Below are 25,465 nucleotides of genomic sequence, written 5' to 3' on the forward strand. Positions count from 1 at the left end.
ACGCAGCAGTAGTAGTAGCTGCAGCACACAGCAGCAAGGAAGCTTCTGCAGCAGACACTGACTGTACCACCACCTCCACCTGGCCCCCTGTCATAGTTATCACAGAGGATCGCAGTACACCTCCACAGGAGGATGCTGATGTTCTCTCATATTTCGGCCTGAGCTATGAGGTGCCATCCTCCTCGGAAGGTTAGATTGTGGTGGTGGAATCGATACGTTGTTTTCGTATGTTATGTTAGATTGTGGTGGTGAAAACGATACGTTGTTATCGTACGTTATGTTAGATTGTGGTGGTGGAATCGATAGTTGTTATCGTACATTACGTGAGTTTGTGGTGGTGGAGTGGATACGTTGCTGTCATATGTTTCGTTGGATTGTGGTGGTGGACATAAGTGGTACGTTAGATTGTGGTGATTGGAAAAGATAAGTAGTTGTTATAGTGGTGGAGATGATGCATTGTTGTCAAATGTTACATTAGATAGTGTGGTGGAAATGATAAGTTGTATGTTAGATTGTGGTGGTTGGAAACGATACGTTGTAGTCGTACAGTACGTTAGATGGTGGTGGAGGAAACGAGAAGTTGTCGTCACAAGTTATGTTAGAGTGTTGTGGTGGAAACAATACGTTGTTGTCATATGTACCGTTACATTCTGGTGGAAATGATGTGTTGTTGTCATATATTAGATTCTGGTGGAAACAATATTTCGTAGTCTTACATACATAGCAGTTATACATCACAGTGTGGTGGAAATGCTAGTTACAGTCATACTTAACATTGTGGCAGGAAGGATACGTAGCAGTCGTACATTTCACTGTGGTGGAAAGGATTCGGAGTCATTGTATGTTAGATTGTTGAGGAAACAATACAGTTAAAGTAGTTATACGTCAGATTGTGGTGGAAGCGGTATATAATCATCATACATACATACACACGCTGTTGTCGTTTGTGCTTTTTAAAAGCCTGTTTTTAGAGGTGCCCAGTCACATGAACTGTTTTTTGGAAGCCTGTTCCTAAAGATGATAGTTGAATGCACTCTTTCTGTTTTTCGTAATCATACGTACTGTCTGTTTTACCATTTCTGTATATGTCCCTGGGCGTATGTATATATGTGTTTTGGAGGGATGGTTTGTTTTTTTTTCCAGTGTAGCTTGTTTGTTGGGTGGTATGCGTTTTTTTTTCTAACAATATTAATTGTTGGGTTGGTTGTTTTTTTTGTGTGTGTTGTTTTTTGCAGTGGTGGGAGGGTATTATATGACTTGTGCTGCTGAGTATGTACTTCTGAGCATAAGGGATGAATAGAGGTGGGGTTTTGTTGTTGTTTTGGGGGGGAGGGGGGATGGATGGGAGGGAATACCCCTGTATGTGACAGTAACATTGTTAATCAAGTCTGTTGTGGTTTGCCTGTTTGTCATACCTTTATTTCTTTTTTTTTCCCTCGTATTTCGGTCTTTGTCTTTCTTTTCATTCTTTTTCCGTCTTTGTCTCAGTCATTTCTTGTTTCATTCTTCCTTTGTCTGTCTGTCTTTTTCTTTGTTTCGTTGTCTTTCTATCATTCTCCTTTCAGAGCGTATTTCATTAGAATGTGTTATCAAGTATTTGGCAAGCTTCAGGTGTCTCTGTGTATGCATTGGTGAGTATGCAAGGGAGTTTGCGTGCACGCGAGTGAGTGTATTCACACACACTTGTGAATAAGTGTATGAGACTGAGAGCTTGTAAACTGCTTCAGTCCTGTGGTAGACAGTGTACATTCTGTAAAAATTATTTGATTTATGTATTTCTGTGGATCTAACCAACAGATAACAGAAGACAAACTTACATTCATGTGATTATTCCAGCTGTCCCTGCCCCGCTTTCTCTGCCTCCTTGTCTTTCTCTCTTTCTCTCTCATTTTAACTCTGTCTTTCAGTGTCTCTCTCTGTATTGTAGTGTGCTTCTCTCTGTTTCTCTGTTACTGTCTCACTCACTCCCCACTTTCCCCACCTCTTGTGTTTTTCTTTCACAGAATGATAATTATTATCACACAAGCCTTGCGAGAAAGAATATTAATATATATGTGTGCATGTGTGTGTGTGTGTGCATGCGTGACAAGAGAGAGACGCTTAACATGTTGTTTGTTTGGTTTTTTTACTGACATTATGTCAGTGAGGTAAAGTTCTCAATTGCGATATACATTTGAAGAAAACAAACTAAACATTACTATACAGTGTCATAGATTTTTAAAAAACAACAAAAAAACGACATAGAGAAAGGCGTTTTTTTCTTTCAGTCTGTTTCAGTTCCCTCCTCCCTGCTCCTCATTACCCCCGCCCCCATCCCCACCACCCCTCCCTAGCCACCACCATAGCTCTCATCCTCATCCACTGTCCCTGCGTTTTGGTCATTCCTCACCACAGTACATCAGAGCCACCACTACACCACCACCCCCACAACTACCTTTCACCCCCTCTCCTTCACAGCCCTACCCCAGCATGTCTCTCCCCCCTCCCCCATTACCCCCCCCCCCCCAACCCCCCCACACAGACCTCCACCCCACCCCTCTATCTCAAGTCCCTCTTTTCCCCAAATTCCTTATCAAAAACTTAGATTGGTTTGACATTTCATCACACAGACAGAACACACATGCCTTCCGAAATATTGGACATAAAAATTGAAAAATCTTTTCAGTTGTATTTTGCTTCCAGGAATTGACCCGTGACCCTTGGTGAAATGAAATGGGTGTGCCGTGAGTTCAAAGAGCAGTCATGTTTTTTTGTGTGTACTGATCAATGGTGTCAGTGATTTTGCTGTTCAAAGGACTGTGATCCCAAGAGGAAGAGGTCCACACACTGAATGCTAACAGATGTCAGCTCTGTCTCAGCTCACTGAGGTGACTGCCCTTCCCAGCAGCTGTAACGGGGTTAATCTTATCAGCGTCCATTGTTTTTTTCTCTACAGATCTGTATGACACCAGCCACTTGCAAAAAAACAGGTGTTCTGTTACCATGTTTTCCTTTATACATGTGATAACCCATGTTTTCTTTTGTATCTGTAATAACAATGTTTTTTTTGTGTGTGTGTGTGTTTTTAACATGTATGTATGATCTGTTTGATGAAAAACACTAATGGTTTGTCTTACAGTTGAGCATGAATTTCCAAAGGAGGAGGAAGAGGAGAAAGGTACACCCACGTCTCTGTTGTTCGTGCAGTTTTATTTTTTGATGTTTCAATGTAAACGTTTTCTGTGTGTATATTTCAGTACTTTGGCTGGTCAGGTGTTGATCTCCTTTTTTTTTTTTTTTTTTTTTGTGTGTGTGTGTGTGTGTGTGTGCATTTCACTTGAGCATCTCACATGTGTTCTTTTGTCATTCCCATTTCATTTCCATGAATGTTGCTCTTTGTTGTGGGTGCTACAGTGTGTGTGTGTGTGTGTGTGCGAGTGAGTGAGTGTGGTGCATTTTGTGTGTGTATGTTCCCAACCCAGCACTGTCGTGTACTGTGTCATTGTGGAATGTCACTCTCACTTGGTGTTGATGGATATCACCATCATCCGTATTAAGATGCCCTGATATAATGAAGAAAAGAAACAAATGGATATCAGTCTCCTGCTACATATTCATTCTGTTTCTTGCATATTCTGTTTCACTGTGTGTGTTACATTGTGTTTGCTACACATTATGTTTCATCATGTGCATCACATTGTGCTTGCTACACATTCTGTTTTATTGTGTGTGTCATGCTATTTACACATTCTGTTTCATTGTGTGTGTCATGCTATTTACACATTCTGTTTCATTGTGTGTGTCATGTTGTGCTTTCCTACACATTATTTCATCGAAAGTGTCACATTGTTATCTACACATCCTATTTCACTGTATGTGTCACGTTGTGCTTGCTACACATTCCGTTTCATTTTGTGTGTCATGTTGTGCTTGCTACACACTGTGTTTCATTGTGTGTGTCATGTTGTGCTTCCTGCACACTGTGTTTCATTGTGTGTGTCATGTTTCATCAGGATGTGTCGCCCTGCCCTCCTCTTGATTCCAATAATATTGATTCAGTTTAGCGGACATCTTTTGTTGCAGCGTTTCGTTTTCCTAGTGTGTTTTCATTTGAGATCTTCTCATCTTTGTACCTTTTGTTTCTTTCTCTCTGTCTCTCTCATGCATGCATGCACTGAAGCAGTATCATGAAAAATATAATAGCTTCGTGAGATTTTATAGGCCCAGTGTTTTCGTTATGTTAAAGACATTATTCAATATTGATAAAATCTGAGTGAGCTCATGTTCACTCGATTAGCTGAGTGTGTCAGTTATACTGTAGTGGTGTTTATTTGAAAGTACATATGTCAATAATACTGTTGTGGTATTTGTTTAGAAGTACAATTCTCAATGCTTGCATGGTTGGGGGTGCATGTGTGGGCCAAAATTTAATCTGTACATTTTCTTATGTCTTTACATTTAAATCCTGATATATATATACTAGCATAATTTATTTGGAATTTATTTTTAGGAGACTTAATGCTTCTACTTGTGATTGATTTTCCTCATGCATGATTTTCCCCTGATATTGTTGAAAACACCATTACAACTATCCCTCCGAACAGTTACATACACATGCACAGATACATGCACTTACATATGTGTGCAGGCACACATACTCACAACCACACATGCGTGCATATACACTTGGAAAAAGAAATGGCAATCCAAAGGTTTGGGGTTTTGTTTGGGTTTTTTTTTGTTTTTTTGTGTTTTTGTTTGTTTGTTTGTTTTTTTGTTGTTGTTTTTTGTCAGAATAGTTTTAAATATCTGTGATAACAGTAGATTTATTCTGCCTTCATTTCACCCTCTCTCTCTCTCTCTCTCTCTCTCTTTCAGATTGTCTGCTTGTGTGGTGCTTTTGTTTCCATTTCAGACCATTGCTGTACTAGTATTCAAACGACTTTGTCAAAGACAGATAAAACATTGGGTTTCTGTGTACGCCAAAACACTTTTATAGTGAGTTTACTTCTTCCTGCTTGGAAAAATTAATTCAGTGTATGTTTTCATACTGGATTCTTACTTTTGAAGAATCTGTGAAGTGTTACATATACTGTCATTGTAATTCTCCTTTGTTTATAGTCCAAGTAGTGTCATTGATGTATTTTATGTCCCATTGAGGCATCTTGTAACCAACTCTTTAATTTCTCATACTGATATCTTGTATCAACTTAGAATCCTTTTCAGAGGCATACGTTGTATCTCATCTCTTGAAACACCTGTTGTTGAATGTTGTGTGATCATATTGATGACAGACATGTATGTCTGTGACTTGTAGTGGCTGGACGGATAGTGTACTAATTCTGTGGCCCTCTCCCTCTCTCAATGCCTTCCCTGGGATCGGCTCTGGGCTGGCACACAGCAGATAAGCAACAGGTGCAGGAGACAGCGGCAGGAATGGGGACACAGCCCACCTCCCCACAGCCCACCCCCCCACCCACACACAGTGACCACACTGTGCAGCAGTCACAAGTCTCTGTTAGTGTCCTCAAAGTAACACATGACAGTCCTGTAGATCAAAAGGTAAAACCCCCTGACACGGAGGCCACAACAGAAGAAAAACCCATGGAATCAGTCACGCAGACATTTAAGAGGTCATCTTTTGGTGACGAGTATCGCAGAACGGAGATTGAAATCACAGAGAAAGAAACGGTGATCACAGATCGCCAGGTTCATACTGAAGAGTGCACAGTAACTGGCCCTTTCCCCATAGAGGATGAGGTGACAGCAGCTGCCCCAGCCAGTGAGGAGCAGCAGGACGTTGACATGGAGCACCCTGACCGTGGTCTCTTCCAACCTTTCGACAAACACCAGGAAGAGGCCACAGGAACGGAGACGGAGAAACAGCTTGTAGATTTCGAACAGACAGCACTGGAATGGGAAGAAGCTGAAGGTGAGGGAACATGTCAGCAAAATGAAGATGATTTTGTGGAAGCTCAGGAAGAACTGGCCACTGAGCCAGACACACAGCAAGCGGCAGGGACTGTTGCTGATACAGCAGCTGAGAAGGAAGAGCCATTACTGAAACCAAGTGAAGGTGCTGACCAAGAAGTTGTGACCTATGAAACTGCCCCAGAAGACTATGACCTGGAAGAAGAGGACCAGGAGGCAGAGTTCAGGGAGGCAGAGGACATCTCTCCGAGAAAGGAAGAACAGGACATTGCAGGGGAAGAGACTACAGTCCAAGAGGAACAACCAGATGAGGTTGAATCGACCCACAAACCAGATGAGGACATACTTGATTTTCAAGCAGATGAAAAAATTGAACAGGAGGTGGATCACATTGAACAGGAGGTGGATCACATGGAAACAGAGACTGAAGAAGAAACCAAGAAAGACACATATTCTGCTGAGCTGGTGACGGACACCAAGCAGATGGAAGATCAGCTAGGGGAGATGGCTACAGCCGAAGAACGCTATGAAACCGAAGAATTCATGGAGGCCAGTGAAGAAATGCCGATAGAACAACCAGAACAAATGTTGGAAGCAGAAACACAAAGGGACATAACTGACCAGCATGCTGACATTTTGCCAGATGCTGCAGAGGAAACACAGCAGTTACCTGAAACTGAAGAAAAGTTAGAAGCAGGCATTCCAGAAAATGTTGTCACGTCTCTTCCTGAAGACAGTGTTTGTTCAGCTCCAGAAGAAAAGGAGCCAGTTGAGACATACACAGAACTGCAGTACGAGGGAGAAGAATTGGAAAGTGACCAAACTGAAAGTCTGCAACTTGATGCAAGGGCAGAACCTGCTGTTGAAGCTGCTGACGAAGACGACGAAGAATGGGAAATACTTGATAAAACAGAACTGACTGAAGAAGAGCAGATTGCAGCAATGGACGAAACTCTGATGCACTTGACTGCTGTGCGGGATGAGCAACAGAAGGCAGAAGGAGAAGAGGTGGATCAAGTTCAGGAGACTGTGGAGCAGGATGAGCACACTGAAGGGGAAGCTGAAGTGTCTGAGGAAACACGACCAGAAGCAGCAGAAATGCATGAACAGGAACCAGTGGAAGATCTCCGTCAGGAAGAAATTGCTGAAACAGTTCAACACACCGACCTTCTGGATGAGCATGCACAGGAAATTCAAGAAGAGAAACGTGATTCAGAAGACCTTCTCCAAGGAATGTCATCAACAGAGGCCACAGAAAGAGAATGCTTTCAAGAAGATGTTAGCATGGAATCCAAAGAGAGAAAGGACACGGAGTATGTCAAAGAGACAAGAGAGGAAGTTTTGATTGACTTTTCTGAGTCAAGAAAAGACATTGTTGATGACTCTTCAAGAGAAACCTACCAGCAAGAACTACATACCATGTCCTTTGAATCACATGTAACTCGAGAGGAAAGAACCAAACCAGATGTAGATGATGGAACAGCCATGGCGGAAACACTGGATGGGAGTAAAGACGATTTGACACCTGATGGAGGTGTGACCAAAACTGAGGAGCGAGAGGACCAGGTTCCACCGACTGCCTCTGTGGAAGAAGAAGAAAAGCAAGACACTGAAGAATCTGTGCACACTGAACCAACATACTTCAGCGAACAGCACATCAAGACCTTTGTCAGCACCGAGATCAGCCAGCAAACTACAACTTCCAGTATGACAGCCTACGACGATCTTCTCAAGCCACGTGCTTTTGACATTGAAGACTTCACACAGGAGATGGAGGATACGAAGAGCCCAGCCATGTCCCTCAGTACTCAGAGCACAGAGGCTGGAATGATCAGTTCTGAAGAAGGCCTGTTTCAACAGGAGCAAGTTGTGATGGCTGCTGACATCAGGACTGAAGCGGAGCAGGTGCAGAGACCAGAGTGCTCAGACCTGTTTGAACCCCACTCTGAAGAAGTTGACCTGTACGAGCCCTTCTCAGACAGAAGCGAAGAGGAACTCAAACATCTGAAGACTGCAGTGGACAGTCCAACAGAAGAACCAACCCGTGACTTTATTCAAGAGCTGGTGGATCAACCTGCACTGGAAACACAGGAATCCAGACCATCACCAGGTAAACAAGTCGTTCGTTCACCGACAGAAGAACAGGTGGAGGAGCTACAAAGTCACTCACCTGTCCAAGATGTTGCTGAAGACGTGAGCGCTAAGTCCCCGTTAGCAGAGCAGCAAGCTGAGATATTTGAGGAAGAAACAGAAATTGAGCAAGTTGCAGTGTGCGGCATCATGGCTGAAATCCAGGACATGGAGCAGTACGCTGAACAAGGAGAGTCTGAAGAGGAGCCCGAAGATGGCCTGGAGCAGTACGAAGAGGAGACATGTGAAGATCAACCTGAGGCCACGGAACAAGTGGCTGAAAAGTTCATAGACAGAACAGAGTCATTTTCTCTGGATGAGAGAGATTTGTCAGTGCAACACGAAGACGGAAAAGGCAAACAGAAAGATAGTGCAAAGGAAGAAAAGTCTCCAGATGTGTATGTTGATAGAGTTGAGAGCTTTCTGGAAGGAGCAGTCAAAGCGACAGATGTGATCGAGGAAGAAAAGCAACAGAAAGATAGCGCAGATGAAAAAAAGTCTCCAGACGTGTATGTTGATAGAGTAGAGAGCTTTCTGGAAGGAACAGTCAAAGCGACAGATGTGATCGAGGAAGAAAAGCAACAGAAAGATAGCGCAGATGAAGAAAAGTCTCCAGATAACTATGTTGACAGAGTAGAGAGCTTTCTGGAAGGAACAGTCAAAGCGACAGATGTGATCGAGGAAGAAAAGCAACAGAAAGATAGCGCAGATGAAGAAAAGTCTCCAGATAACTATGTTGACAGAGTAGAGAGCTTTCTGGAAGGAACAGTCAAAGCGACAGATGTGATCGAGGAAGAAAAGCAACAGAAAGATAAGGCAGATGAAGAAAAGTCTCCAGATAACTATGTTGACAGAGTAGAGAGCTTTCTGGAAGGAGCAGTCAAAGCGACAGATGTGATCGAGGAAGAAAAGCAACAGAAAGATAGCACAGATGAAGAAAAGTCTCCAGATAACTATGTTGACAGAGTAGAGAGCTTTCTGGAAGGAGCAGTCAAAGCGACAGATGTGACCGAGGAAGAAAAGCAACAGAGAGAGATGTCTGAAGATGTGCACACAGAGCGAGTGGAGAGCTTTCAGACAGAAACTTTTCAAACCACAGCCATTGTTGAGGATGAGGACCTGAGAGGAGCAGAGTTTTCTGAAGACTCCTATGTGGACAGGAAGGAGCGTTTCGTGGAGCACCCCCTGGAAACAGTGGCAGGGAGCGGTGAACCGGGGTCACATGGTTCAATTCCTGAGGTCACCGGCCGACATGAAGCAGAAGATGGTTCCAGTGATCAAGTCAGTGGTGAACAACAGTCCTCAGTTCAAAGAGATACGAGTGGACAAGATCAAAGTTTTGGAGTGCAGTCCGACATGAAGTTTGAGGAATCGGCCCAGAGCGGCACTGTCTCAGGTGGCGTCACATACACCTGTACTTCACACATCATTTCAACCACCCATGGCCTCCTGTCTGAAGGCACAGCGTCTCAGCCCCAATCAGACTACACTTCACGCAGTGAGACACGAACAACTTCAGAATACACCGTGCGTGGCTCCCAGCCTGACCCTAAAAGCACCATCACTGTGGGTGTGTCTGAAACCACCATCGTTGAGGAAACAGCTGAAGGCAGACATGAAGAGTACGGAAAAACTCATTACATTGCCGAGGACGCATCAGACAGACCAATGTCCCCTTCAGAATACACACTGATCACAACTCAGGGTGAGGACCCTGCGACACAAACCCATGACCCACGCCCAGAGGATATCTTAGAGGAAGAGGAGGAGGGGGAAGACAAACGTGGCTCCCAGTCGGGGGAAGATGAGCAAGGGTCGGAGCGACCTCCATCGCCCACAGAATACACGCTGGTGTCGTCCCAGGAACAGGACTCTCTGACTGAGGCACTGGGGCTGCAGCCACCAGCAAAGGAAGTCCGCTGCCAAGGTACAGACTGCATTTAATACATTCCAAGATTTCAAAATTTCTTTTCAAAATGACAGTTCATAATATGTAGTAATATTCTCTTTTGTAGAATTATATCATGATAACTCTGTAAACTTATTTGATTCAGTTTTTTCTTTCGTCTTATTCATAACAGCTGAATGAAGCTTATTTGTCCCAATTATGCGTCAAAATTAAATATTTATTTGACAAATAAACAAAAATTGAAGTCTTTGTACTTTTTTTTTAACGGACGTGGAATCTTGAAATTCTTACCACAGCATGATCAACAGACATGATAAAAGATGGAGATGATGGAAATGACCTTGTACAGAGCCCTTGAAACAGAACACACAGAGTTGTATTCCAATACTCTGTCTTCAGAACCAGGAGAAGAAGCCCTCATCCAGTTTCCAGACTCTGCAGACAGCACCGACCCAAACATAAGTTCTGATCAGTACTTTCAGAAAGAGTCTGACACAAAAGATGAATCAGCATCACAGATTGAACCCTCTTGCATGCCCCCATCCCAGAAATCAGAGGACTTAGTCCGTTCATCCAGCTATGAAAATTTATACCAAGGCCTCTCAGTGGAAGCCGAGTCTCCTCTGGAGCCTGTGTCAGTCCAAGATCTGGACATAGGTGATCGGTTTGACACTCGTCACACAGAGCCTCACCTGAAGAGTGTGGGACGCACGTCCAGTTTTGAGGGCCTTTACGACATAGGGGTAACCTCCCATGCCTTCACTCAGGAAGGTGAGTGGGCGTGTACTGCTGCTGCTTGGGTTGTACGTTGCACGACAGTGTACTGCTGGTTCCTCAGACGTACTAAACGTTGCACGAACGTGTTCTGGTGGTTCCTCAGACATACTGTATGCTGCTTGTGTGTCTGTTTTGTTGTGTGGCCAGCAGTCCTGCTGAGGTCAGTGCATGTGTCAATGGCAGGCCCGCCAGGAAGTCCACATACCATCCACACACCATTTCTGGTGATAGAGAGAGGGGGGGAACTCACCGATGATCAGTAAAACAGAGAGGGGGGGGGGACTCACCGATGATCAGTAAAACAGAGAGAGGGGGGGACTCACCGATGATCAGTAAAACAGAGGGGGGGCGGGGGTGGGGTCGGGGGGGACTCACTGATGATCAGTAAAACAGACTGAACGAACAGTTACCCAGGCGGCCTGCTGTGTGACGTGGCTCTTGTTCAGTTCATTGCGCTTTTACCTGAATCTGTTGTCCATGAACACAGCCACATTATATAGTAGAATGATGGTCTGGCCAGTTTTTTTGGAGAGCCAGCGTGGTTGCATGTTGGTGTTCACCAAGTTCCTGTCCCTATGGACATGTCTGCCTGCTTTCTGTCCAGCCCCCAGCCAGCCATTTCCTCTGTTTCTTTTAATGCCTTCACTGTTGTAACGTTTATTTTCTTCCTAGGTGTCCACTGGACCTTAATATATTTGTTTTCAGCATAAATATTTTTATTTTGCAGCAGTGATCGTGGTAGTTAAACATGTTTTTTGAAGAAAAAAAAAATGTTATGATTTGTTTTGCAGACATTTCTATTTCCTTTTTATTGGTTACATTTCATTTGAATGTACCCCCTCCTTCTCTCCCTTATTTGAAATGCTATGCACTACTTTGTTATTTCCATGGTCCTTTCTATAATTGTTTATTAACCTTTCTGACATGCATATGGTTCTGCTGTAATTTTTGTCTTTCTTTTTAATGCCATGATTCTGTCTTCTCTAAAGAAATTTCTTTTGTTCATTCTGCTATGCTATAGTTTATATGATTTAGTCTTGTGATCATCAGTGATTTTAAGGTCTGTGTTTAAAAGTGCATGATTTTCCTCATCGGTGTCCTTTGATAGGTTTATTTTAATTGATTTCAGCGATACAGAGTTTTCCACGTATCTGTCAGTGGTTTTACCTTCAGTTTCTTGTCTTGTGCTTTACATTGCCTCTTTGCTTTGGAACATTTCATAGAGGAGTGCATGATTGTAACATGTATTGAAATATTTTTCAGTATGATGAAAGTGTGTGTGTGTGTGTGTTTCCAACATTTATTTCCTGCAGAGGTTTGGTACTGTACGTTGACAGGTCTTTTAATTAACCACTAAAATGTCTGCCTCAGGAAGACAGAAGTAAAAGCCTGTGTATGCAGTCATTAGGCAAATAATTTCTTTCAGTTCATTTTTGAGTGACCGCTAACTCAGTGTTATCACTCACTCTGAAAATGAAAGAAAACAAAGAGCAGATGGTCATTGTCTGAATGCAGCATTCGAAACTGAAAAATAATTATCATCTGAAAAAGTTATCAGTAACATGTTCAACACTTCAAACATTCTGAATCGGATTTGATCAAAGACCATCCAGCCTGTTGAAAAGCCATGAAGTGGCATCTGAAATATTTTAAAGTTCGATGATATTATAATTTGATTTTTTTTTCTTTTTGATGGGGGTTGGGGGGATGCAGGGAGGGAAGGGTGAGGGGGTTGGGGGGGGCGAGGGGGGAGTGTGCAGGTTGAAAGTTTAACTGTTGAAAAGTGAAGAGTGTAAGCTGTGGTTTGTACAGCAAAGATTGAAAGGTGGATCCTATGTAATGATTCTGTATTCTTTTTTTTTTTCTCTTTGTCTTATTGCACTTTTTCCTCATCTTTGTTCTTATTCACCAGTGGATGTATCATAACACTGATTTGTAACAGCAAGTCCTTTACAATTTATTTGACCATTTGATGGTGCAGAAATGTAAAAGATGAGTTCTTCAGTTGTTGTTTTTTTATTTATGTCCCCTGCCCTCTTCTTTCAGCCATTCTCTTGATGCCTCTTTTTTCTTTGTGCAGCAAAGATGCATTGTTCAGTTATCTTTCCATTTATACTAGTCTGTATGTGGATGTGCACCTGCTTATCGGAGTGTATGTTTAATACTGTAATTAAGAGCTAAATATCTTTTCTCCTTTCATTTTGAAACATTTTGCTTATTCCCTCACTGTCTTGTTTTTTATCCTCCGTCTGCCTGTTTCCCTGTCTCTATCCAGTGACAAAACTAACAAATGAATTTGATGAACAAAAAATGTTTTTACCTTTTTTCTCTCTCTCTAGTTATTAGACTAACAAGTGAATGTATTCAACAACAGTGAAAGTCTTTAGTGCTGAAATATTAGTCTTGAATGAATGGTTTCTCTCTCTCTCTCTCTCTCTCTCTCTCTCTCTCTCTGTGGTAAAGAAACTAAGCAATGAATATTATGATTTGTCTCTCTCTCTGGTAAAGAAACTAAGAAATTAATATCAGGAACAATAAAGGGTTTTTCTTTTTCCTAACGCTGTAAGGTACACAAGCTTTATAGTCTTGAATGAATGGGACCTGAACTTGTCAGCCATACATCCCAAAGAAGAATGTCACATGCGAGCATTCAACAGGAGGAGAAGAGTCCGGAGCAGGAGTTCCGTCTGAACCCTCCCAGCTTCCTGGTGCTGACGACGACCGAGTGAGCTCCGCCAGTTCTGATGCTGCCCGGCTGGAGGATGTGGACGGAGGTACTTGGATGTTGTGGACTGCACTGCCATCAGCGTCAGACCCCACTTCATTTCATTCCCCTTCGTTTTGCGCATCTCTCATTCATTTTGTCGCCTTCTTCTTCACTTCCTTGGGTTCTGTTTGTTATTGGATCGAAATGTTCCAATGATTAATGCAAGCTTCCGCGTCAGTTTTTTTTTTTTTTTCTCCCCACTCTGATAGAAATTAAGCACAGTGTCAGATTCTTGTATCAGACTCATTTTAGTTGCTTTTTTTTCATTTTCTCTTAAGTGCAGCTTAAGTTGCCTCTCCGAACTTCTTTGTGTTAACATCATTGGTGTCTTTTACCTATGATACACGGCTTTGCAGTTTTGTACAAGTTGTTGGATTATTTGTAAAGTGTCTTGCTTCAGTTTTTAATCTGATCTTCAGCATCAAATTCTTACTGTAATCAAATTTGAGTTTTTAAAGCTTGAGACAGGTCATTGGTCCTCCCTGACATGATGCTAACGCTTCTTTTTGTAGATGCAGAAGTTCTTGGGAGGAGGGAGGAAAAAAGCGAAGAAAGAGATGCTGAGGAGCAGTTTTCTCCCCTGTCCAAGGGCTCTCCTTCCGCACGCATGCTCTGTTTCACTGACCTGTCATTGTCTGAGCAGCACACGCACATGGCGCTCACAGAAATTGCCTCGCACACAGGGAGTCAATCAGTTAAAGAGGAAAGTTCACAGATCAAATCATCGACAGTTCCAGATTTTCCAGAACACAGTCACTTCCCAGAAACACGGCCAGTAGGTGATATTGTGTTAAGTTATGAGGAACCAGCACAGGACCTGGAAACATATTTGATAGAAGTGGAAGAAGGAGATGATTGTCTGGAACCCAGTGAGTCCAGAACCCAGGAAATGAGGAAAAGTACTCAAAGTGAATCCTTACGACTGCCTGCCAATGATATTTTGAGTGCAGTTGACAGTTCTTTTAAATCCACAAGCAGATATTCCCCAGAATATGTCTCGGAAGAAAAACTGCCAAACAAAACCGATGGAACTGGGATGACTTCAACTGCTTGGAGCATCCTCACCACTGAGTCAAGAGATCAGGAAATTGTCCAGGAGGTAACAGAGAGAGTGGACTATTCTTTGGCTTCTGGTAGAAATGATGAGGGTTTGTCACAGTTGGAACCTAGGATTACATTGCAGATGGCTTCCACTGAGGACCAAGAATCAGAATGTCTATCATTCCAGCACACTGAAGAAGTTGAAGCAGTGGCTGTCCATGCCCAAGGCTTGTCCCTTGTGGACAGTGAAGCATGCGCCTCACCTGACACGGAAAGAGGAAGTGAAGCAGACTTCAGCGAAGAGAAACTGTTTCCCTTCAGTGACAGTCCTGCCATGGAAGAATTTGAAGATGGTGACAGTTCACCAAGGAGATTCACCAGTTCACCCTCTGAGAAGAAAGTGACCTTTCAAACCAACAAGCTCAGCACATCCCGTGCTTCAGAACAGTCCAGTGATGAGCACAAAATGTCCACTTCCTCTTCAGAAATATCTGCAGAGCCCACTCTTTTGGCTGCATCCTATGATCTGGACTCTGGCCAAGTCTCTCATGTAGTGTCGGCCCTTGACATTTCCCCAGATTCTGTGGAAAAGAAAACACCCATTCCTCCAGCCAAGTCCATTTTGTCCAGTCCAGAAGATGACGTGTTTGAGTCCAGCCCGGCTTTTATGTTCTACACAGACATGACGTGCACCCCATCAGGGGACATGACTGAAGAGGGGACAGAACCCAGACAGTGGACACCAGACCAGTTGTCCTCTCCATCCTTCATGGCCCAGGACAATCAGGAACCAGGAACTCAAACCTCCGGTGACTCAGCTGGAACTGGTCTTGTGCAAGAACCCACAGCATTCACGCTGCCAGGATACTCTTATCAGGAAAGTAAGCATCGGCATGATGAATCCACCATTGGTCAAGGTGAGCTGAGTTTACCATCCCCCAGCAACTTGAATGACGCCTTTGCTGACACTGCCTTCACACAGCTGACGGTGAAAGAAGAAGTAGATATTTTTCAAATGGGTGATGACAGTAAAGAGCACTCAGTTCAGGAAGACTGTGGAGATGTGTGTGGTGAGGTATGTCAGCCCAGCTGTGTTGGTTTCCAAACAAGTGAAACAGATCTGGACTTGAAGGCTGAACTGCTGGAGGCTACTGGTTCCAAAGATGGCAGTCTAGAATCAGGGAAGGAACTGAAAGAAGAGGAGAGGGGCCAGAACTCAGAAAATGAGGACGAAACTGTACAAAGTGAAATAGGTGAATGCAGTGAAATCCAAAGGAAACAACCAGAAGACCTGTCCGAAAAAAACAAGTTGCGTAGCAAGAATGATGTACCTATAAGGCAAGTTTCTGATAATGGAACTCTCATGAAAAATCAACCAGAAGAAAAAACTAGAGAAAGTCAGTGTAAAGCAACTGATGAAGTAAATATACACTTTTCTCCTAAAAGAAAACTACATTTTCAGCAAGTTAGGGAAGAAAATGGACGAGGAAGAAAATCATGTCAGGCAGTTGGCCACTTAGATGGACTTAATGGGGAAGGACTTCATCCTTTGGAGCCATCAGCAGACGGTGGCAGTGCTGTCAGACAAGCTGTTGAGCAGGAAGACACCAGCATTCTGGTACAGAAGAAGGTTGTTGCAATGGAAACTGATGCTGCTTCAGTTTCCTCATTTCCATCTTTGCCTTTAACAGGCCTGGTATCTGCATTATCGTCAAAACCAGAAGACCAAAATGAAGCAGACAATGAAGCAGTGGAAATGGAGCTTGAAATGTTTGACAGTGCAGAGTTCATCAGTCCTGATGATCACGGTGACTCATCCAGTGCAGACAGCTTTGCCACAGTGTTGGCAGTGGAGCATGATGATGGTAATGATGATGTTGAAGGCAGACTTGGAGATATTGCTTCCATGTCTTCGTCCATTCATTCAGACATTTTTCTCACCCAGAGCGATTTAGACGAGCATTTTGAGGAGCACGGGAGCTATGAGACAAAAGTGCTCCCCATACAGGACTGGTCTCCACGAAGTTTAAAAGAAGATGACTCCCCTTCTTCAGCTGAAGGTGATGGGTATGATTCTAAAGATTCCTCTGCTGAAAGCGATCATTACTCAGGTAGGGAGTATGAGTTGTCTTCTTCTGTTGAAAGTGATAGATATGAAGGTTGTATGGAGCTGTCTTCCTCGGTGGAGAGTGACCGGTATGAGTACACTGACAGAGCCACGCTGTCTGTGATTACTGAGCTGTCAGAGGAAGAGCACTCTGGAATCACAGAAAAGGACGACACAGGAACTGACACTGGACCGGAATCGGACCCACAGGACCAGTTCCACTGTTCACCACCTGATGGTCCATCTTTCTCTCCTGGACTTGGCAGTGCTAAATACTTCACAAAGCTTTTGAACGACAGAGATGATGCATCACCCTCGTCATCCTTGCAGGAGTTTGAAAGACTTGAGAAGCAGATGGGCAGTTCAGGATCCAGCTCCATCGACACATCGGACAGAGAGAGTGTTGGTGGCTCCTATGATGAACGAAAACACCATCATCATTTCACTGCGTCTGAAGACAAGAAATTCATTGAGTGTGGGTCGCTTGATGAAAAGAAATTATTACATTACAAGCGTGAGATGGAAAGAGATGATGCTTCGACGACTTCATCTCTTGCAGAATTTGAAAAGCTTGAGCGTCAGATTGACCAGCACAGCTCCAACAGTTCAGTGGATGACAAGTCAGCACATGAAGGCAAGAGCAACGAAAGGAAATCTGGGTCAGGTTCTGACTCTGTAGCTGGATCCGCTTCTTCACTGGCAGAATTTGAAAAACTAGAAGCTGAGCTTGCAACTGATTCCGATGACAGGCGCCATTCTTTTGATTTCTCCCTTCAGCAGCAAAGTGTGACATCGTCATTAGCTTCACTGAATGAGCTTGAAAGACTGGAACGAGACACAGCAAATAACAATGAAGTAGAGATAGAGGCTAAAAAAATAGTTTCCTATCTGGAAAGAGGCAGTCTGGAAGTGGAACCAAGTCACTTGCATTATTATGGCACTTCTCTTCTCTGCAGTAGTTCTGGCATTAATGGTGGCAAATCTACAAAACAAGATCCTAAACATTCACTGGAGGAAACGGAAAGTGCGATGGAGCAGGATTCTCTCAATGGAGCCGACAACAAAGAAATTGACCCAGACTCTCTCAGTGGTGGAGACAACAAAGAAATCGACTCAGATTCTCTGGAGGCGGACACTTCAGAGAAGACCGAGATGACATCCAGCGTGATCTTTGCGGGAGCTGACCGGTCTCCAGTAAAGAGAGGGCAGTCCCAGGACCTGGACACGGACTCTGGAGCCGGGGAGGGCGTGATGCAGCTGTCCAGCGACTCCCTGTCCCTCAGCCAACATATGCGATCCTCTGACTCCAGCAAACTGGAAACAGACCTGTCCCGAGAGCAGGAAGACAGCATGGTCCGGTCGGTGGACTCTCTGGAGCAAGACAAACACTCGGACAGATTTGATCCCGACTCTCTCCAGGAAGATGTCATGCAGTCTTCGGCAGATTCCTTGGACATCGTACAGGTTGAGGAGCAGATGCAGGACAGTCTGATGTTGATGTCGGTGGAGTCTGCTCACTGGAGTATGGCCAGCTCAGATGGAATCATGTACAGGTCCGATGAGTCTCACACCGACTCCCACGACTTCATGCAAGTTTCCGCTGAATCCATGGAAGAGCTCAAATCTTTCCACACAGAACAAATACACAAGAGCGAACAGAAGCATGCTGAAATCATTCCAGAGGAGACTGCTGTCGAGCTTAGATTTTGCACCAGCACAACCACCACCACCACCACCACCACCAAAGTAATCAAACCTCATGCCACAAACCCCTTTCTCGATGACGAAGGCAATGTGATCGAACTCAGCGACCCCTCCCAAGATGACAAGGACGATGGAGAGGACGAGAAGGAGAGCCCTTTCCAGTACTGGGGACGCAGCAAGAAACGGAAAAGAGCGGCGGAATGGGAAGCGACGAAGAAGGAAAAACAGCGTGAGAGGCTGGGAGTGGCGAGCGGCAAAGCCCCCGGGCCAGCAGAGGGCATGGCTGGAGGTACTTTGAACATTGTGCTGACGTGGTTATGACTGTGACCTTTACCGCCCCCTTACATCATCAGCCTCCCGTCATTGTGCACTGGCGACCTCTCACCCTCCCGCATGACTGTCGCTTTGCAGAGTTGCCTATTTTTCCTTGTTGGTGTGCATCGGTTTGTATGCTATCACCGTGTCCTCCTAGTAGCTGGAAGGCCCCTTTTTTTCTTCTTTTTCTTTTTTCAATTGTCAAATTATTGGCTTCTTACAATGTTTGGTTTCGAGGTCTGTCGTGGAATTTTCTCATCATGTGCATTTTAAATCTTTGTCAGAAGTATAGCCCATTTACTGTAACTTTCATGGAAAGTAATGCATGGGGTATAGCCTGATACATTCTTATACATTGGATGTCTAACATGTAGTTCCACAAACTGCCAGAGAAGTTTGAAATCTGAATGGCAGTGCGGATTTTTTTCTAAAACAAGTTCAAACACATTTATTTTTTGTTTGGTTATTTATTTATTGTATGATTGTTATTTTTATTATCTTTATTATTTTTAATGACTTTATTTTTTGTATGATTGTTATTTTTATTATCATTATTATTTTAAATGACAGTCTCCAGATATTTTGGTTTAGTTATTTATTTATTATCTTATTTGTTTATTTTTTAGTCTCATTGAGGGGCAGATGATTATTACAAGCTGTCAGTGATTTTAGTTTCTTTTATTTTGTGGTCTGTGTCTATTAGTATTGCCCATTCTGTTCATGTCCGTTGACAAATGTCTTCGTATTACCAGTTTAATGTGTTTTTATTTTACTTTTAGATGAATGTATTTGCAAATTTTCTGATTTAAGACATCTTGTGTATTTCATGTTTTATGTGGGATTTTTTTTAGAATTTGAAAAATGGTGTGTGTGTGTGTGCGTGTTTTATGAGTTGTTGGCTTTTGAATCTGGAAATTTTTGGTCGCCTGTTTAATTTTAAATCCTTGTTCACATGGTAGGCCTTTTTTTTCTTTCTTTTTTAATGGTCTTTACTGCACATCTTTCCAGTGCATGATTTCTTTTTTTTATTTATGAAAACAATGTAGAAGAAAATATATTGGAAATATATTTATGCTTGCATTAGCATGGAGGTATGGTGTTTGTACATTTTTTTAAAACTGATCTACTGATTTTGACAAAACAGATGAATTGGTACAGCATTTCTAAATCTCTTGTAAACAAAAAATTTTTTCTTTATTCTCTGGGAATTTTGAAGTAACAGGATTAAAAACCTTTTGATGCTTACTGTGATGCCTCTCTGTGAATCAGAAAGCAGTTGCTTGTCACTGTGCCTCTGAATTCAGCCTGAACCATTTTTGCGAGCGCAAGATACAACAATCCAGAAATCTTGTCAGCAGCATTCAGAAAAGCTAATGGCCATGAACAATGGCTGTTAGATAGGGCGTATGCGGTTAGCTGCCATAAGCAATGCTATACCAGCACTAGCTGTTTTCTTAGACCATGTTTTTGGTATTGCCCAGAACAATGGGTCCCTTTTCCATGCAGGCAAACAATGGTCCACATGGTATTATTCCAGCACAAAGTGCATGCCTTTGTATCGTCTGTCACTGTCATAGCAAGCTGATGCTGTATATTAATGGCCCAGTCTTTGTGGACTTCTGCTGACTGATTTGGGATAAAAGTGAAGATTTTTATGCTGTTCATGACATTTCCTCTGTCTCTCTCTCTCTCTCTCTCCTCTCTCTCCCCCCTCTCTCTCCCTCCCTTTCTCACTCTCTCTCTCTCCAACCCTCTCTCACTCTCTCTGTCTCTCTGTATAGCATGTGCCAAAGGTATTATGTGTCAGTAGATGAGAAAGCTGTTGATGTGTGACTGTGAAGAGATGCTAGATAACCCAGCCAGCCATTTCTCTGTACACCTGTCCTGCCTCTTGTGCATGCAGCAGGAGGACGCGAGGACCGCAGTATCCGCACAGACGAGGAGTCAGGTGCTGTGTTACCTGTGTTACCAATGTTGTGTTACCTCTGTGTTACCTGAATCCTTGTTATGTGTTGTCACCCACACTCGCGTGTCTAGCTGGGTAGAAATGTGTCACATGTTTGGGTTATATTTTGTCTTCTTTTTTAAAGTTAGAAAATGTGATTGTCATGTGCAATATCAAATTTCTGTTGTGGAACATGTGTGACGTCCGCTTTGTATTTTAACTTTTTGTTTGTTTTTTGGTTAGAAATTATAAGTGGTGTGTGTGGTGTCCATTTTCTGTTGTTTTTTTTCTTTGTTTGTTGTTGTTTTTGTTTGTTTTTTTTGTTGAGAAATTGTAATATTTTCCTGTCACTCAAGCTTTCTTTTCTTTTTCTGTGGCATTGCTAACCAGCAAACTGGTTTTTTTTCTTCCAAGAAAGATTCCAGACGGCTTAAGTTTCACCAGTCATTTGTAACCTGGATGGCTTACCTGAAGATGCGTGGTTTGTAAACCTGTGCGTGTCTCAAAGAAATAGGTCTAACAAGGCCAACATTTGTGTAGACCACATTCTCTTTACCCCATTCACACCTTATATTTAGTGTGATGCACAGTTTCTCTTATTTCCTGTTTCCCTTGTTTCCTCTGTTGATCATCAGTGTGGTTTGAGCTGTATGAGAACACTGTTCTTGCTGATGTACAGCTCACAGTGCTGGTTGGAGTCCAGAAATGATGTCTGTCATAATCACTGTGTTGCCACTGTCAGGTTAGTCAGAGTGTGTGGTATTTCCTCAGATTCCAGGATTGGCTTGCAAAGAAAATGAGTGAACTCATTTTCTGCTATGCTTCAAGAAAAAATAATTCTTGAAACAAATTTTGTGTGATTTAAAGTGTAAGGGGGCCAGTAGATATGAATGCTTGAATACCTTTTCATTTGTAGCTTACATGTGTACTTAATATATTGAACATTGCCAACATAGTTAGATCTTGTTTATTTTACATGGGGTGTTTGAAATTTATAAAGCTTGCATAAAATTATGGTTTTACATGCCCATATGATTTCCAGCTCAGCCATTTTTGGACAGACCGACTGGTAGAATAGTAAAAAGAATGAACTGAAGTTTTTCAGGCAGATATCATCTCCTACAGAGCCTTTTCTCCTGCGCAATCTTGATATTAAAAAGAATCAGATATATTAGACCATTCATTATTCAGTGGCAATCAGTGATCAGGACATCAGTGGCATTTTCCTTTCAGATATTGGCTTTGTTTTAATCATATTCCTTTTTTCCAGCCACATTTTCTTTGTTGTTTATTTGTAGAATTTCTGTTGTTGTTTGTTAGTTTATATTTGGTATGGATTGACATTTCACCATTCAGAAGCCTGCAATGACTGTTGTATGCACAGATACAATTCATGCTTTTTCCCTTGAACATCACTTGGTTGTATATATTGAAAAGGGTATCTTATCTGACTCCCTCTGAACCTTATGAAGGTCAGCACACTCAGAGTACAACTATGATCCTTAAAACTGTATCATATCATTCAGCGCATGACTATAATCCCTAAAACTATAGCATTTCATTGGTCAGCTTCAGCCATTTGTGTACAGATAGAGGGGGTTTGAGGGGGGTTGGAACTAAAAGAGTATAATAAACGAACAAATTTTCTTTTCCTTCACTTTCTTTTTTCTGCACACTTTTCCTTTGGCTCTGCTAGATCTAGGATATACCTGAGTTAGATCACCATAAACAGAGGAAGTCAGGTAAGATATTTGTTGTGTGTAACCTGTACAACACCTGCCTTTTCTTTGCAGCTGCAAAGGCGATGGCATATATGTGGTTACAGTTATTTTGATACAGCTGTTTTTTGATGTGTCAGGATCATGGTGCATGTCACTGCATATTGTTGTTGTAATTGTTGTTGTAATCATTGTTTCTTTTCCTTAAAAGAATGTGACCTTGATGGTGGCCCTTTGTGGTCGGCTGGGTGTAAAACAACAGCTGACAGAGAGTTGACAATGACAGAGAGTTGATGTGACAGTGAGCGCGCGCGCACGCACGCACGCACACATATATCAGGCCACTTCTCCCATCTTTCAACCCCACCCCCAAACCCCAAACCACCCACCCTACTTCCCACACCCCCACTCCCCCACCTCCACCCACTGCCCAGAACTGCCTTGCCCCTACCCCTTCCTCCATCGTCTCACTCTGTCTCTTGTTTCTTATTTCCCATAGAGGGTTCAATGTAAAGAGAGAAAAAAATTCAGCAGTTTTGCTAAACCCACTACTCTTTTGAAATAAAGTTTTGAATCTCTCTCTCTCTGTCTCTCTCTCTCTTTCTCTCTCTGTTTTTGTTTGCCTTGTTATAGAAGGCTGGATGTGAAAGAAACCAAAAAGCAGGTGTATGTACTTATTCCAATACCCTATGAAATAGTTTCTCTCTCTCTGTTTGTTTCTGTCTGTCTCTCTCTCGCAGCAACAGCAGAGGGAAACAAATATTATACTGTGCATATTATACTGTGCAATTTAAACTCTCAGCTTTGGATTATCTTACTTGTATCACAAGTTAGAGACTCCTCATGCATGGCGTTAATGCTCAATCAGTGGATTACTTTATAGTGAATTTAAATAAAGGATTGGGCTTCCGAGGAGGTTGAAATACCAATGAACAGCCATTCCCAACTCCAGGTAGTTTGCTGTCCACCAGTCAGTTAAGCATTTCATATATTGATATCCTGAAAACACATTATAAGCAGAGAAAGAAAATCCAGAGGGGTAAGGGTAAAAGGGATCGTATGTGAGCTGGTTGTTGAAATCGTAAACATTTTAAAATGTTCAAATATTTGTGTGCACTTTCACACACACACACACACACACTCGCATACACGCACACTCGCATACACGCATACACACACATGCTTCAGTGCCTCTCGGTTCCATTGTTTTGGGTGGGTTGAAATTGTATGAGGAGTTTAAGTCGTGTGTGTGAAACTGGTTTAGGATAGAGCATGTGCACACACATGCATGCGCACACACGCACGCACACGCACACGCACACACACACACACACATGTATGCAAGCTTTGCATTCACACATTTAAATAGGAGCACATGCAAGCAAGCTCATGTGTACCCACTGGGTTGACCAGTGGGTGGGAGGTAACTTTGCTCACAGAACTTCAGTGAAAATATCTTCCATCAGTGGTATAAAAGCTTACAGAATAACTTCTTGTGATAGTCATGACAGCAAAAGTTGTTACAACCTGTTGTGTTACTTATGTTACAAAGCCTCCAATTGTAACTTGTTGTAACCGCTGTGACAGAAAAGGTTCCAGTTACAGCATGTGATAAGTTGTGACAGCAAAAAGGTTCTAATTCCAGAAATATTGGTTAACAGATTTGTTTAGAACAGATGATGATAGAAATATTATCCTTGGAAGGTGTCTGCTCCATTATTTATTTCAACTCATCAGATTGCAACAGCTAAAGAATGTAATGATTATTCCAGTGAAGCAGCCTATATGTTTTGAATAATTATGATAATTTATTTTTTTATCATTGGATCATGATAAGCAAGGCTTTTTTTTTGCTTTTTTTTTTTTTCTTCTTTTCTTTTTTCCATGACTGCCAGTCTTGATTTTGGTTCTTAAAGGAAAGTTATTGTAACGATTAAGCCATGCGCTTCACTGAGAAATAGTCATGTCAGGAACAGTCTTCATCAAGAAATAAAATTAACATTGTTTGAAATGTTGACGAGTCACAGCAAGTACAGTTATATCATCAAGAAACAGAATTTACATTAAATTGTTTTGAATATTAATGCATGTACATTTTTTATTTTGCTTTATGCCATGATTTGTAAGGATAGTAATAGATTTGCCACCCACATTAGCTGTGTATGATGCAAAGAACAGAAAGATGTTCTGTGATTGTTATGATGATGCATATGACAATACTTGATGTTGCATAATTGTTATGATGATGCTTATGACAATACTTGATGTTGCATAATTGTTATGATGATGCTTATGACAATGCTTGATGTTGCATAATTGTTATGATGATGCATATGACAATACTTGATGTTGCATAATTGTTATGATGATGCTTATGACAATGCTTGCCATATAGGAGATGACAACTATGATGTCAGCGCCGCTGGTGATGACGATGAATCCTACACTCATAGGTATGTGGTTGATGTGTCTGAGAATCTCTCTCTCACTCGCTCTCTCTCTCTCTCTCTCTCTCTGTCTCCCTCTCACTCTGTCTGTCTCCTGTCATTCTTAGACACTGTTCTATTTCCATGTTCACAGTTGAAGAAGCTTAAACAAATTCCAGACATTAAAAAAAAGAAAAAAGAATTACAGTCAAAATTACACTGAGGTAGAATGTTGGAGGTATCCCAATTAATTCCCATGTGTTATGTTGCTGTGCTGTGATTTGTTATCCAAAGTGGTATGTCTAAAGGATGTTGTTTCACAAACAAGCAGAGCATTACATTTAACTAGCACTGATTGTACAAACAGAATGAAACAAAATGAACACATTAGCCCACATGTCCATGTGCAGGCACACAAACAAACGGTACTGTCTTTGGTGTCTTGATTTGTTCATTGGACAAATCGGGACACACCAGGATCGGTCACTGTAGTAATTGTTCCACCACCACTGTTGCATTTGGTTTTGTACTTGTACAGTATAACTAGCCATATCATCATCATCATCACTTGTAATTCAATATCGGCAAAAATCAAACATTGAATATGAACGTTTTGCCTAGTGTTTTTCCCATATTGATAATTGTAAGTGCTCTAGGCCCCTGCTGAAATGAGGTTCAAAGATTGAAAGTGCATTGTAAATACCCATCATCATATC

General features: G+C 42.3%; 1 protein-coding gene across 42 annotated transcripts in view; it reads left to right on the forward strand.

Moving 5' to 3' along the window:
• LOC143293050 (uncharacterized) overlaps positions 1 to 25,465 on the forward strand; it is a 192,214-nt gene that overhangs the window by 162,708 nt on the left and 4,041 nt on the right. For 40 of the 42 annotated variants that reach the window (XM_076603883.1, XM_076603881.1, XM_076603910.1 and 37 more), the window contains 7 exons: positions 10 to 189; positions 3,119 to 3,157; positions 5,384 to 9,967; positions 10,349 to 10,720; positions 13,384 to 13,500; positions 20,564 to 20,608; positions 24,719 to 24,776. In XM_076603883.1, coding sequence (XP_076459998.1) covers positions 10 to 189; positions 3,119 to 3,157; positions 5,384 to 9,967; positions 10,349 to 10,720; positions 13,384 to 13,500; positions 20,564 to 20,608; positions 24,719 to 24,776 — 5,395 coding nt within the window. Of the gene's footprint in view, positions 1 to 9; positions 190 to 3,118; positions 3,158 to 5,380; positions 9,968 to 10,348; positions 10,721 to 13,383; positions 13,501 to 20,563; positions 20,609 to 24,718; positions 24,777 to 25,465 lie in introns of all 42 variants that reach the window. The other 2 variants (XM_076603898.1, XM_076603899.1) reach the window with 2 other exon arrangements.

The sequence above is a fragment of the Babylonia areolata genome, chromosome 18 (assembly GCF_041734735.1).
Source record: "Babylonia areolata isolate BAREFJ2019XMU chromosome 18, ASM4173473v1, whole genome shotgun sequence".
NCBI lineage: Eukaryota > Metazoa > Mollusca > Gastropoda > Neogastropoda > Buccinidae > Babylonia > Babylonia areolata.